This window comes from Malurus melanocephalus, unplaced genomic scaffold (genome assembly GCF_030028575.1).
Source record: "Malurus melanocephalus ecotype Western Australia unplaced genomic scaffold, MMel_1.1 scaffold_136, whole genome shotgun sequence".
Lineage (NCBI taxonomy): Eukaryota > Metazoa > Chordata > Aves > Passeriformes > Maluridae > Malurus > Malurus melanocephalus.
In genome coordinates, this window is record NW_026623368.1 from 1,306,168 (window position 1) to 1,320,949 (window position 14,782).

Below are 14,782 nucleotides of genomic sequence, written 5' to 3' on the forward strand. Positions count from 1 at the left end.
AATGGTGGGGGGCAAAGCACTGGAAAAAATACTTGCCTGGTGCCGTTTAATTGCTTGCTATGACATTGTTCAAATAAGGCAGGATTTTTAGAGGATCACAAAGATGTTTATTCTTTCGAATTACAATATAGTAGGCCATCTGACTTTCATGGCCTCCTAAAAATCCCAATTCTACCCATGCATTGATACAAAGTTCCCAATGGCATGTTCAGGGTGTGAAAGCAGGAACAGGTTTGGTAATGTTCTGGAGGGAAGACCGCAGCAAGGATGGCTGTTAAGTGTTTACATTGAAGTCACAGGAAGAGCTATTCAGCAGGCATCAGCATATCCAAATTGTAACTTGGATAGGTGCACACTTTGAATTGCCAGTACAGGCAGTCACTCACTTAGGTAGAGGCTTTGTCCTGATGCATCACAATCGTTTGGTAAAGGCATCCAGAAATGAAGTTTGCTCACTAAGTTGGGTTTAATGCCTTTCTTTCAGTTTACTTCTTGATTTTTGTGCTTATATTCCCACATCTCAACTCCCACTGGGCTTAGCTGAGAATCTAGAAATCAATTGAAAGAAGGAGCAGTTGATAACAAGTTTTAAGAAAGTTAGGAAGCCATACTGATGTATAAAGCAGATGATCTTAAATACATTTAAGTTACAGAACTAGTAAGTTGCATTAATGTTTGGAAGAAGAAAATTAATTCTGCTCCCTTGTCTTTATCTTGATCCTGTGGGCTCTGAAGGAAAAGCTGATTTTGGTGTTGTCGTCTAGGATGTTAACTGGTAGAGTAGATGGCAAGATCCAGTGGAGCGTGCCTGTCTAAAGCTGAAATGCCAGAGCTCCTGGCATTTTCAAGATAGATATTCTAGAATACTTTGCCAAAAACGTGTTGCTTAGAGAGTGGGAGGACGTCCTTTATGGTAATACAGTTTAATGTCTTTGAATGGTTACTAAGCCATATGTCCCTTTATAGTATGGACCAAATAACTATCAGCAGAATGTGCAGACTCTGAGAATGCACTTTAAAGGGTGCAGTGTTTTCAGTTATGTCCTCCATTGGTTTTAGTGACATAATAAAGGGTGTTGTGGAATATGCAGAGTCTCTCATCCAGGTGGTGATTGCATTTTATCTGTGTATTGGCAGGGAATGTTAGAGCATCTTGTTTATTGGTGTGTGGTATGTACTGGCAGTGGGCCGAGAATGTAAAGCACRTTCATAGTGTGGAATGCATTATAATGGTAATTTGCAAAACCTTCCTGAAATCAGTGGAATTATGATTTCCACTGGGGAAAGTATTAACACCTTGTTTGTTGTTATATTACTGTACATAAATGCATGCATATATGTCATCGGCTTGTCCTGGCCAATGCTGTGCAGCACACAACCATCTGCACATGTAAAACTAATGTAACGTATAAAAAATATAAATACACTTGCCTTAAAACAATTTGAATGGAAGTATGTAAGCATGGGTGAGGATTCTTGGAGACTAAGAGCTGTCATCCTTCCTTGGTTAAGGGTTTTTTGAGTGTTAACATAATGTGTTACTAACAATTTCTGTGCATTCTGTGGGGAAAATTAAAGAAACTAAGTATGCTTCAAATATAGGATAGCACTTTCATTTCAAATTGGAATAGGTTCCTTTAAATATTTTTAGCTGAAAGGATGATTCAGAGCTGTGGAGAAAGAGAGCTGCCAAACTGACAGTCTTGGCTGTTACTGATTATCTCAGAACCTTAACCTTAACCCTGCCACTCTTATTTCCAGCTCACAAAGACATTAATTCCTTATAAACTGTAGCAGGATTCTCCATTCATATTATATAACTCTCTTTTATGGAGTGTTTTGACCAGTATCTTTGTTTAATTGGTTTGTTATTTCTTTTTTGGTTTTTTTGGGTTTTTTTTTTGTTGGGTTTTTTTTTTGTAATGGTGTAAATTTTTAATCTTCCTTTAAATGAATGTTTACCACAACAGATTTCTGAACTTGAATTATTATCCTACTGGTAAAGAGCCAAGTAATTCTAATAAGTCTTATGCCTTGAGGGAGTCATATTTCAGCTGTCAGGAGAGTTCTTCAGTAACAGTGTGGAACTGGGGTCACAGAAAATCCTGTGATTCAGAATGTGAACTCCTTACCACTAGATGAAAGCCTTATAGCTTTGTTGACTATTCAAAGCAAAAAAGCCAACATTTAAATTCTGTGCGAGCAGTATTTAATAATTGAAATTTGAGAACAGCAAAACAATGACGGGTGGATGAATACCTCTTTAGTGTTCGGAAACTTCTTAGTTGATATAATTACCAACTTGCAGAAAAAAACAGTGTGATTTCACAAGGAAACTAGCTTTCCCTGTTACTTTTAATCTAAATTATTTAATCTATTCTAATAATAAAAGCCATAGCCAGATATTTTGTTTGTCTGTTCTGCACTGGAGACAATAAGAAACCACAGCTAGATGATACAGAGGGAGATCTCGATCCACAGGCATTCTCAGGTTTTGTGTAGGTGCATGTCTCTCAGCAGCGGGTAGTAGTAACTCCACCAAGCCCGTTGGTTCAGTGTCTTAGGAAATGCCTAAGATAAGCAGAACATGTGCTGTTCCAAAGGAAAACCACTAGGGAGAAGCACGCCCAACGCAAAAATGAAGAAACAAAATTAGAAAGCTAGGGTGTCTGAGTGGAAGTTGATAGAAAATTGTTTGGATCTGCCATTTTACTTTTAATGTTGATTCTTACAAGTTAGATTAATGGAGCACAGGCCAAGCTCCAGTGTAGTACTTATCCTAATTGAGTTTGTTGGTGATTAAATTGGTTTACCYGGATTTTACATCTCACTACTGTGACCAGTCTCCTCCTTTCTTATATCTTACATGCTATTGTTGGTGACACAACTTGGGAGCTATTCCTGTCTTTGAGTATTACTCTGTTTYACCAGTGTAAAAGATGTTTTGAAATGTCACTTTCAAACTCCAGTTCTCCTTATGTTCTGAACTGTATGCATGTTTATATTAACTGTATTTGTCTTTCGTGTGGTTTTTTTCTTACTCCTTTTTCTTTCCCTTTTTACCACTCATTCTCTTTGTTTCTTTTTCTCTCACTCAACAGTCTAGTCTCTTAGACTGCATCTCTCAGTCTTGCATTAGTGCCTGCTGTAACTTGGTTCCCTGGAACAACAAGGTACCTTGCCCACGAGTGGGACCATCCAGCTGCCATCTCAGCAGCTTGATGTTACTTGTAGCATTTAGTATATAGGCAATTTTATTCTGCTCTTAGCCTTTAGTTGTTACTTGCTGCTTTTTTCTGCTAAAAAAAATAATTAAAAAAAAAACAACTGCTCAACAAAAGAGCCCCATGCCAGGTTTGTTTCTTTTATTTTCCTCTGTAATCCTTTTTGTCTATTAACATTTGCCTCCTTTGAAACCCCGCCCCAATGGACACTGTGTTTGATTTAATTGGCTGCTTCATTGGTTTTTAATTACCTGAGAAAAACTCTACTAATCTGGAGGAATATTGAATTATAAATGTGAACTACAGAGAACACATGCTCCCAAGCATGCCTTATATTATTTCTTTATTCCATTTATGAAAATGTTTGTGCACCCAAAACTCATGGTGTTTTTTCCCTATGTTGTGTCATTTGACTTATGATTGTTGCCTTGATAGTTACGCTTTGAGTGAAGAAACACGTACTTCACTTATTGGGGGGAGGGAGGGAGTATATTTTTGCCAGCGCTCATCTAAACTGTTAGTTATCTGTCCAATATCTGCAAGAAACTGTTTAGTATCTTAAGGGAGAGCAAGTGTGCTAAATATATCAATTTGAGGAAGTCTAGTCCAAAACTTAGCTTGGCATTATGAGATAAAGCAGTTGGGCACTTCAGTTTTGAAGGTGGGAATGCCTAAAAAGCCCTGAGGCATGAGGTGTCCGGCAGAGCTGGAGATGGCTCTGGGTGGTGTTCTCAGCTGGCCTCCCTGCCCCTCTGCTGCAGTTGCATGGCACTGCACCATTTACTGACCTGAAACAGCAGCTGTTAGGACATGAGATGCCAAAGCATAAGGAAGTGAGTACAGAAAATCTTTGAACAAAGAAAAGAGGGTAATTGTTCACTCATTGCATATTCAGACTGTGCAGCTTCTGTGGGAATTGTGGATGCTGAAAGCTTAYGTGGGTTTGGAAAGCAGTTGGGTACATTCTTGAAGGGTGAGGACTCCATCCAGTGCTGAGAGAATATTCAGGAAAAAGTATGGCACTCTGCAGCCTCAGATTTAAATTTGACCTTGATATCATTGATTCGCCCTTATCTTAAGTCAGATACTAGATAGGCTTTTAGCTCTAGACTGYACAGATCTTCCTGAGTTTTTTATCCTGTTACAGCAGAGTAGAGGAAGAAGAAAAGAACATTTCTGCAGTGCTTGTTAAGGTGATAATTTGCTTTATAGTCAGCAGTTTCAGCTGACAAAGTTCTTTCATTACTGAGGCATAATGAAAGTTATGAAGTGAAGAATTTAGTGAGATAGCAATACTGGCTAGTGCAACTGGAGATATGTGTGTAGAAATAATAAAATGGAATATTCTGTGAAAACTAGAGGAACTAGACCAGTGACCTTGGTCTGGAGGATACCAAGGAGAATCTAATGACTAATTCCTCTAAAGTGTAAATTCATGTAAATATATAATATGGCAGTGTTCCATGAGGCAGTGTGAAACCCCACAGGTTGAATTAGGCATGTGAAATGCCATTCTCAGTTGGCCAGGTTGGGGTCTTGGGTTTCTTTGCCCTGTTATTGATTGTCTTGATCTTTTGGTGTTGGGAAAATGGCACTTGAAGTCATCAAACCTRGTAAAACACTGGAGCAGAAATAGAACATTGGCAAATTATGACAGCTGAACTGGTRTKGCTGCTGTCTGCAACACTGATTTWTTTTTCTYTGTTTTTCTGATAAATTATGGTTTTAGAAGTGATTTTAGTAGAYGGTAGGATAAATGACATGACGAGAAGTTTGAAGTCTCTTTGCCAGAAAGTAAAATTTGTATGGATTGAGTTTTCCGCCTGGAGGTTCCATCTTTTTTTAAACAGTGTAGTATAAACCCCTGTTTTATAAAAAGGATTTAGAATAAACAGATTATTTAGGCAGAGAGTGCTGCAAGATACATAGCATAAACTCATTTGTCATCTGGGACCTCTCAAATAGCATGAATGTGCTGAGATAGTGAAACCCTTTTGTTGTATCTCAGCAGCTGAGTTGGCTGGGGGATAATATGTCAGCAAGGCGTCGGAGAGGCTCTGGCATACTGAGCCATATAGCTTGTCTATAGGATATTTATAGGCCACTTTTCTCCTGGTTTCTTTCTYGTTTTAACTCCCATTTGAAGTTTCATGCTTTTTCCTCTCTAGTGCATGATCATGGAAACACTGCAAAGTCCAAAGCTGCTGCTTTCATATCTCACTTTTTCCCTCTTACCACATCCATGAAGAAGAATGAATTCCAATAAATTTTCCTGTGGAGATGAATGCAACAACCCATCCCACAGAGAATCGGCCATTTAAGTCTATCAGGATAGTTATTATGACTCTGAGATGCTTTAAAAATGGACAAATACTTCTGTTTTGTTACGAACACAGAGTTCATGATCAGCTTTGCTAAGCCGGTATTTATTCTCAAAGTCCTGCCTTGTTCTACATCTGGTGTAACAGACCTGACTGGAGAAGGCATTTCTGCCACACAGCACCAGTTCACTGCCTCTTCCAGAAAGCTTCCATGTGGTAAATCTGGGAATGTTTGCTAAAAATACATAAATCTCATTTGCATCCTGATGATAGAGGTAAATAATTTCTGTCTGAAGAAGCTGCTGCGTTCCTGTACATGTAATAAAGCGGTGTACAGCTTTGTCATGCCTATACCATTAGCACTGAGAGTACTTTGGAAGAAGGGATACAGGTAGAGATAGCCATGTTTCTTCAGGATGTGTGGAAAATATACCTACAAATGAAATTTGAACACTTACTCCTGCACCCAAAACCACCTCCAACTCTTCTACTGAATTATTTTGTAGAARTACATGTCTGTGTCCTATGGCAGGAGGTCATTCTCCCTGACATTCTCCCTGCTTTGAACTCAACTGCACTGTTGGGTTTTCAGTTGCTTCTTATTGGCTATATGCTCGTATAACCTGATTCAATTCTGTCTGTCTTGCTCCATCTGTCCCCAATTTTCTCATCTTCTAATTCTGCAAAATTTGTGATTGATGTTCACATTTCTTTGGATAATTAGGATTCCCTTGTAGCAGATGCTTCACTTCTTCAGTTTTTCCATTCATATATTAAAACCAAAAACTTGTTCTGCTTGGCTTGGGTAATTTCTCTGAAAAGGAAGGTAACCAGTATCTCTGCTACTTGACATACTGGAGTATCCCTAGTGACTGCTGTATGACAGTTGAGACCTGACATTGCACTATAGTCTGAAGGTGACAGATACTGATACTGACAGTACAAACCAAACAGCATATTCAAAGGTCAGTGGTGCTCATCCTCACCCCAGACAAACTGCAGAACTATGCTTATGTGTCTCCCTGATTCAGGTGGAGGAAATCTCACTGCAAAATGGGGAAAGCAATGTTTCTTTGCCTSAACCCTTGCTTACTCCTTTTTGTAGACGTGCCTGCTGTGACAAGTGGGCTATCACGCCATGTTCCTTAAAAACCCTTTCTGTTGCTCAGTTTTTAAACCTCATTGCGGGTAAGCATGGCCTGGAGGCAGCTTTCCCTTCTTCAGTGTCATTCCTGTCCCAAATTGCCTAAGTTAATGAAGGTTTTTATGAATTTGGGTGATTGGAGGTGGGAAAGTCTTTGCGTCTAAGTACATACACGTGTGCCCACAGTGTATATATGTATGAACAGTGTATGGGCACACTCTCATAGAAAGAGAAGCACTCACATCTGTTTGGTGTTAGAGTCCTTTAGAAACAGTGGAGTCCTGAAAAAATACTGGCATCCTCCAAGAAGGTTGTATTGGTAGAACTTCTGGGGCTTTCACTAGGCTGAACCCTTAACTACAGAACAGCATCTATCCCTTCCATAGCCGCTCTAGGAAAGAAATTCAAGRCTGTCAGAAATGGATTACTCCCTTGAAGAAAAGCTCTCATGTTTTGAAGTGTGGTTCCAAACCACAGAATGACATTAGTAACAGTTTCATTGCCTGAAATGTTTTTTTAGTGTTGCCAGAAGAGGTTTTGTTTTTCTTTTACTTTTTGCCTGGAAGTTGCTTTTATTTTTATTTTCTATTAAATAAAATGTTGGACCCTGTCCTAAAGGATGTAGTCTCAAAGCATAATAGAATAAATAAATGGTTATTTATTTATAAACAGTGGGAACTCCTCATAGTAACAGGAAGAAAATTAAAATCAGAAATGATAAACAGTGGTTGTGGCACAGTGTTTGGGCATGTCTTTTGTATAGCACTCAGCTTCAAGAGAAAACAGATAGCTTAGACTGAACACCCACAATAATTTAAAAAAAAATTCCATCTGTTATAAATAGCTGTGATGTTTCCTTCCATGCCTGTGTGCAGTAGTGAGGGGGGAAGAGGCAGCACTGACAACCCTATTCTGAATAGTGTTTGGCTTTCCAAAGGGAGAGAGGAATAAAGAAAAGAGGGGGGGTCATTTTGTTCTGGTGGTAGGGGGGAAGGTCCCAAAGCGAACACCTCTGAAGCAGAGGAATAATTGGGTTGCAGAGAGATCTCTGCTAGTGCTGCAGCTGCTGTGCATCTCCTCTTCCATGTTTTCTTCTCTCTGTTGTTTTCTCTGAGGGCAGAAGGAGGCTATGGTTGGTTTTCCTCCAGGTCTTCCTTTCTCTCCTGTTTCTGGGATTCCCTGGAGTGCCTTGCTGGTAGGAGGAGTGGAAGGAGAGAAGGCTGCATCTCGTGGGTTCACTGGAGTTTGTGACCATCTGCTAGAAGCCCCCGTGATGTCTTCTTCATGCCCTGAATCAGCCTGCCCTTGGTGTTTGCCATGGACTAGTGCTGTCCTCTCAGTAAAAAGCTGTGTTACGGCTTTCACTGACATTACTGCCACACAAGCAAAGACTTTGTAACGAAAATAGATTTGCTCCCCRAAAGGAAATGGCTTTTTGGCTTGTAACTTTGGTGGAGGGATTTCCACAAGCTGTTGCAACCTCTTTTTCTGGTGCAGAAAGTTTTTTGTTCCATTGCTTGGGTTGTTTTTTTGAGTAGAACATTTCATGGAATTGAAATCCACCACTTTAAGAAGTGATTTTTAAAATTACCACTCTGTCGCTACTAATAATACAGCTTTACCCCTGAAAAATGAGTAACCCCTTGAACTGTGGAATGAGTTTCTCCAAGGCCAAAACAAAGTTACTTGCTGCCTCACTGATCTATGGCTGATCATTTTGTAGAGTGTGCTGATTGGTTCTTTTACTGAGCTCTCCTAAAATCTGTCTTTTCATAACAGGCTTCTTGCTGAGAYGTTAGGCATTCTACAGCCTAGTGCAGCTGGAGCAAAGCTCAGATCTCATCTTCTAATAGGGCCTGGGGAGGTGAGAGGGGAAGGGAAGGCAAACCTCGGTGCAGGGAGAGAGGGGTTAATCACTGCAGGAACTATGTCAGTGTGTAAGGTGTAATTAGTTACTGTGCTTTGCTATGCACACTCTTCTCCTTCATTGGTATATGTGTGTGTTCCTTAGACTAATCAAATGTCTTGAAAAAATACGATCTAGATGTTTTCATTGTGTGGTTTTTTTGTATGTGATTTTTAAAACTGCTGTTTATGTAGGTGAAAGTGGGATGTTTGTCAGGGTATGTTTTGCTCCGCAAGCAATCATGCTGGCTGCAGCAGCAACACTGGAGTAATACCATAGTCCCACCTTTTTTTTTTTTGTAGTAAACTCACATTGTTTTTTGTATTTCTGTTTGTAGTGTCCTGTCTCTCCCCCTGAAGAAGAAAAGCTTATTACCATCAAAAGGCCTAAAAGTCCAGCTACAAATGAGTTATCAGATATCAACACCCAAACCAACTGGACTAAGTCTCTCCCACTGCCAACACCAGAAGAGAAAATGMGACAACAAGCGCAAGCCGTCCAAACAGATGTGGTTCCTATTAATGTGACTGGTAGGCTTTTCATTTCAGTAATTGCATTACACTAATGAGGGAGGGCAGAGATGAAAGGGGCTAGTGTTTGGACACTCATATATTCGATGCATGAATTTTAAATTACTTACTGCACCTTTCTGTGAAAACTGTTTTGCAATTAATAGTCTAAATCTGAACTTAATTAAAAAATGTCAAAATCCCATAGTATTATCATTAATGAGATAGTTGCAATATGTAGGCTTGAAATGGCATTAGATATTCATGAAATACAAGAAGACTGATAAATAGCAGTATTTTGCTGTGGACTGCACTGAGGGTTTGTAATTGATAATTGGGTTTATCCAATATTGATAATACTGCAAGATTTTCTTCTAGGAATTTTATTTAATGAAGATTGTCAAGGACTTCTGTGTTCCAAAGACTAAATGTTAAAAAATCAAGAAAAAAACCYATAGGGTCTAATTTATCTCAGCAGCAAAAGGTTAGGGTTGAGTCTAGAACAGTAGAAGTTGATGGGGCTATACTTTTGAGCGATACTTTTGGTAAGACACTCCACTGACATAACCACAGTCCACATTTTTCTTGTATGAACTGTGTATTAACTCTTCATTTTGAAAATGGTCTTTTTTTAACAGTTGCAGAACTCTGTGAAAGTTAAATTGTGTTAAAGCTTAATGCTGAATAGATACTTCGTTGTGTATAAAATAGAATTTCCATCAAAGGTGGAATTATCGCTTCAGTTTAATAACCCCTCTTTCTCTGCACAGTATCAAGATTGTCTGTTATTAGTTAATTCAAATAACTGACTGCTTGCCTGCCAAAACCAGGATGATATTCAATATCCAATTAATTTCAAATGCCCAATGCCGTAGGTGTGCTTTGACTCCACTGGTACTCTCACAATCAATAGCTTGCAATGTTTGGTTTTGTTTTGAAAGTGAAGAGGTTCTTTCCCTCCATGTCTACAAATGCTTTTTTCACCTGTATTTTTATAAACTGGTATTTTAAATAGTATTATTTAGTAGTATTTAAATATTCTAATAGTATAGGAGCAGGACATCTGTAACAAACATAAGCAAATTCTGAGAAATCAACAAGAAATGATGCCTTAAATAAACAGCAGAAAATATTTGAAGTAAACGAAGACAACATGAAATCATGAACACCCCACCTCTGGAAAACTAATAGAAAGAAAATGTGTGCAATGTTGAAATGTTGCTAGGCCAATTGGCATTTTCTAGGGAATTGAGGATACAGATGCAGAAGGCCAGGGTACAGGAACAACAGATAATCTGACATAATCAATAAGYTTGGGTAAGGCTTAGATACTGTGACATCAGAAACATAGTATACTTGGAGAAATAGTAATCTGCTGTTTGATTTAATGACCCTRCATACTGCAAAAATATGGGGGAAGTAAACAGATGGAAAGAAAAATGAGGTAAAAGGATCATATAACTCACAGATGTAATTCAGCACATGTGGAACATTACCTTGTTTGGAAAAATTATGCTTGTGACTTCAACCTGCCTGACTTGACTGGTATAGCAAACTGTGCATCCCCTGAATTGTTTAGTTAGCACTTAGAAAACTCAGTGATTTTCAACTTTGCTGATTGACATGGTGCACATGCATGTTACACCTCACCTTTCTGCAGTGTGTGGTTGAGCACTTATTCCCTTATACACATGGTAATTGGAAGAGATGGAAAAGGGAGGGCATTAAAGGRAAACTGCTGTTGCACCATGTGGCGTTGTCTCCAGGATCCACCATTCCCTTTCCCTTGAAATAATTAATATTGCTACTGTGAAACAAGGCAAGCGACGTGAGCCACACACAACATACAAAAAAAGCTGCTGTCCTTGTTCCTCTTTAAAAAGTCACAATCTGCTCCCYTCCTCTGCTCTCCCACACACTGAGTAATTTTATTTTGTGAAGTTCCTTATGTTACTGCACGAGGCAGGAAAAAAACTGACAAGAAATTCTGTTCCGTTTGTTCAACATACCACGGAACAAACCACTGAGGATTTTTGTTTTGATTTGGCTTTTTCCTGGACACACTCTTTTTCTCACTCTCCCAGAAGAGAGGTCAAAAACCTTCCATTTTATTACTCCTGGCATGAAATGAGAGGTTGACCTCTGAAGAGGCTGCTGGCAATTGATAACATTTTCAGCAGTGCATTAGTAGTGATTTTGCTACAAAGACCTCTCACGTGGCTGTGCAATAAATGCTTCATGAGTTCAGCTTTCAGGGCTCTTTGGTGAACAGATTGCAACTAATACAGTAGTCATAAAAATCTGCTGGATAGCCTGAAGGTGCAGGGGCATTGCGTTAGGCTGACAAAGCTGCTGACTAGACATCCAGATTTGGAAGCCTGGGCTGAGCTTTATTCTGGCCTGGAAGGGGTTGGACTGAATTTTTCAGTGGTGGCCAGTCTTTGCATTTACATACCTTGTGGGTTAAAAGATGTGTAATGGTGCCTGTTCTCATGGGTTTTCTGGATCTAACTTTCTTTCCTGATGGAGGAGTCTGGTGAGGGTGGAGGTGATTGGTGCCAGGCTGGATCCTGCAAAATATTTAAGCATTTGCTTGAGTCCAGCTTGACTGACTTCCGTTAGATTTAAGCACATACTTAAGTATTTCCAGTGAATCCAAGGAAAGTGAATATACTCCATGAGGGACAACTGAATGAAGTATATAAGGAATACCTAGATGATTTATTACAAACCTAGACAATAATGAGAAAAATATCCTTAAATGTGTAAAATATTTTTAACATTGGCATGTATATTTTCTAAAATGAAAAAGATGACAATGAAGGAAGTAAAAAAAAGACTRAGACATTCTGATTTTGCTTGTTGGATTTCATTGAAGTTACTATTTTGAAATTCTACAGATTTGCATTGTGGCCTTTGTGTATCAAAAGCCATGAAAGATGGATTGAGTTAGCTCTTAGATAGCTCATTTGGAATAAGGTACTGTGTTGGCACAGTAACATTTCCCCATGGCCATCCTGTTTGTGCTGTCTGAGGCTTCATGTAAAAGACTCTCTCCTTGTTTGCACCCTCTGCTTACCACTTACATTTTATTCCAGGACATTCCAAGCTACATAATAATTTTTTTGGAACTCACCATCTCAGGCATAATTGTTGGTCTTTTAGTGGATAACAATATATTTAGAGATGCAACATTTTCTTGTTCAAATCCATTGGATTCGTTATAATGTGACTAGAATTATTTTTATCACCYTGCATGTCAGGATGACCTAATGTTCTGACTTTTGCCCCATGTGGGTCCTTAMATCCTCAGAGTGGTAATGCCCCAGACAGTGGACAGTCTGTCYCATTATCTCTGAGGGCTTCTACTAAGCCAGTGGGATCCATAGCTCTAAATTTTATAGTTCCCTATATGGGCTTGTTCCTCCCTTAACCTGATTTCAGTCAATTCAAAGGTTAGATGAAACCGGCATTTTGTAACTGCAAGAATTCCTCAGTGAATTCCTCAGAACTCGGCACAAGTGAAACCCATGGTCAGGGCTTCGGTCAAACAGAGTCAGAGTCTTTGTATTTACAACATGGTGAATGAAAATGCTACATTTTTTCCTTGCATTTTCACAAGTCCACATGCTGTACTTTAATATATATGACTGTATCTTTAACATTTTAGAGGTAATGAGGTTTTCTATGCTTTTTGCACGACACACATCATACTGATGTGCAGTCAGCCAGGGGTTAATTTTACAATGTATTAGTTACCGTGCATTAATCACTTTTTAGAGGTAAATAATTTGGCCATCAATTTTTAAAAAAAAAGGTGGAATGTGGAAAAAAGACATGCACAATGTAAGTCAAGGTTTTTCTGCCTTTAAGTTTTAAACGGTCCATCTAAAGGACATTGAGCAGTGCTTTAAAATACTTAAACTTCTAAAAAGAGAATTTAGATGTGAGCTACTGGTGRTATTAAATTTTTAGAAGTTACAGAGAATTAACTCATGATCCATAGGACAAAATGGCCAAATTGTAAACCTCAAAAGTGAATTCCTAAAGAAAAGCTGCTTTATGATAGTGGTGCTTCTGGGTCCCATTATGATACAGCACATGGTCATCATAAGGCTTTGTCTTGCAAAGTGCACTTGAACACTGGTTTTTTTTCAGTTCCTGCCATTGTATATTTTTATAATAATCTGTAAAGTTTCAATTTTAAGCAGCTCTCACTCTGAAATATTTATGAGTCCACGAGATCAGTTTGATCTCTGCATGCTCCGTAGTACTTATTTGTATTCGTGTTAAAAGATCAACACCAGAAATGTGGTACACTTGACAGGTTCAGAGCAACTTGGAATGARAAAGAGGGGCCTCATGCGATTTAATGATGGAGCTGTACAGAGACATCATAATAGCTGTTGCCAATAGCAGTGTCTGTTCCTGCATAAACCATTGTGATCTTTCATTTTCATGAGCAGATTTGCTTTTTCTGCAGCTCATTACTTAATTAGCAAAACCCCAGAAAAACCTATAAAGGGCCAAATTAAAGCAAGGTTTATCTTTGCTCATGGAAATTGAGCTGRTCTCACTAAATCTGTACTGGGCTGAGGAAGTCAAAAGTCCGTTTAAAACATTCAGTACTGTGTGATGGATATGTGCATCTAAAGCCTTACTGTGACAGTGTGCTGTATCTTCCTTCAATGTAAACCTTCATTGTAGGACCAAGCTAACATCATTTATTAATGTCTTTTTTTCCATTTCTACAACAAAACTTGTGGAAGAAAGTGCATGAAGTCAGTGTGCTTGGAAGTAATGTTGCTTTGCTTGTTCTACCATGTATTAGGGGAGAATTTCGACCGCCAAGCCAGCATTCGGCGGTCTCTAATTTACACAGACACGGTGGTAAGACGGCCGAAGAAAGTCAAAAGGAGAAAGACTATTACAGGAATCCCTGACAACATACAAAAGGAGCTAGGTATGGCTCATCAGAACTGTATTCCATCCACTGTTCATTGTCACTGCTTATCATTACTCGACTAATAACATTACCAGTGCTCATGAAACCAATACAGTCTGATAGCCTATTTCAGTTCCAAATACATGTGTGCCTCCTTGCCACTCTTGCATTGGGAAATTGGGACCTTTAATCTGTTGGCTTCCATCTGTTAAAGGGAATGGRGTGTTTGGAAAATGGTGTACTGGTACAATGAAAACCTGCAGGGGTGTGAGGTTTCTGGACTTTAATGCTTTCYTTCAGATTTGGTCATCTTCTCTAGGATGTTCACCAAAGCAAAACTGAAGTGGGCAGGCATATTGGCTTGTGAATAATTACTTAGTGGAGTAAATCAATTCATGGATGCCTTCCTGAATCTTCTGAGGATTGCATCAAGAGTAAAAAATCTATTTTCCAGTTCAGTTTGGATTCAGATTAGTTTGGCAATCCCTTAAGTATCACTGTTACTGATTGGCAATAATTTACGTGACCTTATTATCTGTTACATATATTCCAAAGGAAGACTACCTATTTGATCACATTTACACTACCTCAGGCAGTCCTCCTTCACACTTTGGAGCTACATGTGAATTCAAGGCTGATGAAGCAATATGAATTTTGGCAGACCTTTCAGACACTTTTTGCAGAATGCTTTGATTTAAATAATGTTGTTTTCATTTATTTTTTAAAAAATTTG

General features: G+C 38.8%; 1 protein-coding gene across 7 annotated transcripts in view; it reads left to right on the forward strand.

Moving 5' to 3' along the window:
* NHSL1 (NHS like 1) overlaps positions 1-14,782 on the forward strand; it is a 177,944-nt gene that overhangs the window by 144,042 nt on the left and 19,120 nt on the right. For 4 of the 7 annotated variants that reach the window (XM_057370909.1, XM_057370910.1, XM_057370913.1 and 1 more), the window contains exons 4-5: positions 8,933-9,125; positions 13,936-14,067. In XM_057370909.1, coding sequence (XP_057226892.1) covers positions 8,933-9,125; positions 13,936-14,067 — 325 coding nt within the window. The remainder of the gene's footprint in view (positions 1-8,932; positions 9,126-13,935; positions 14,068-14,782) is intronic. The other 3 variants (XM_057370911.1, XM_057370912.1, XM_057370914.1) reach the window with 1 other exon arrangement.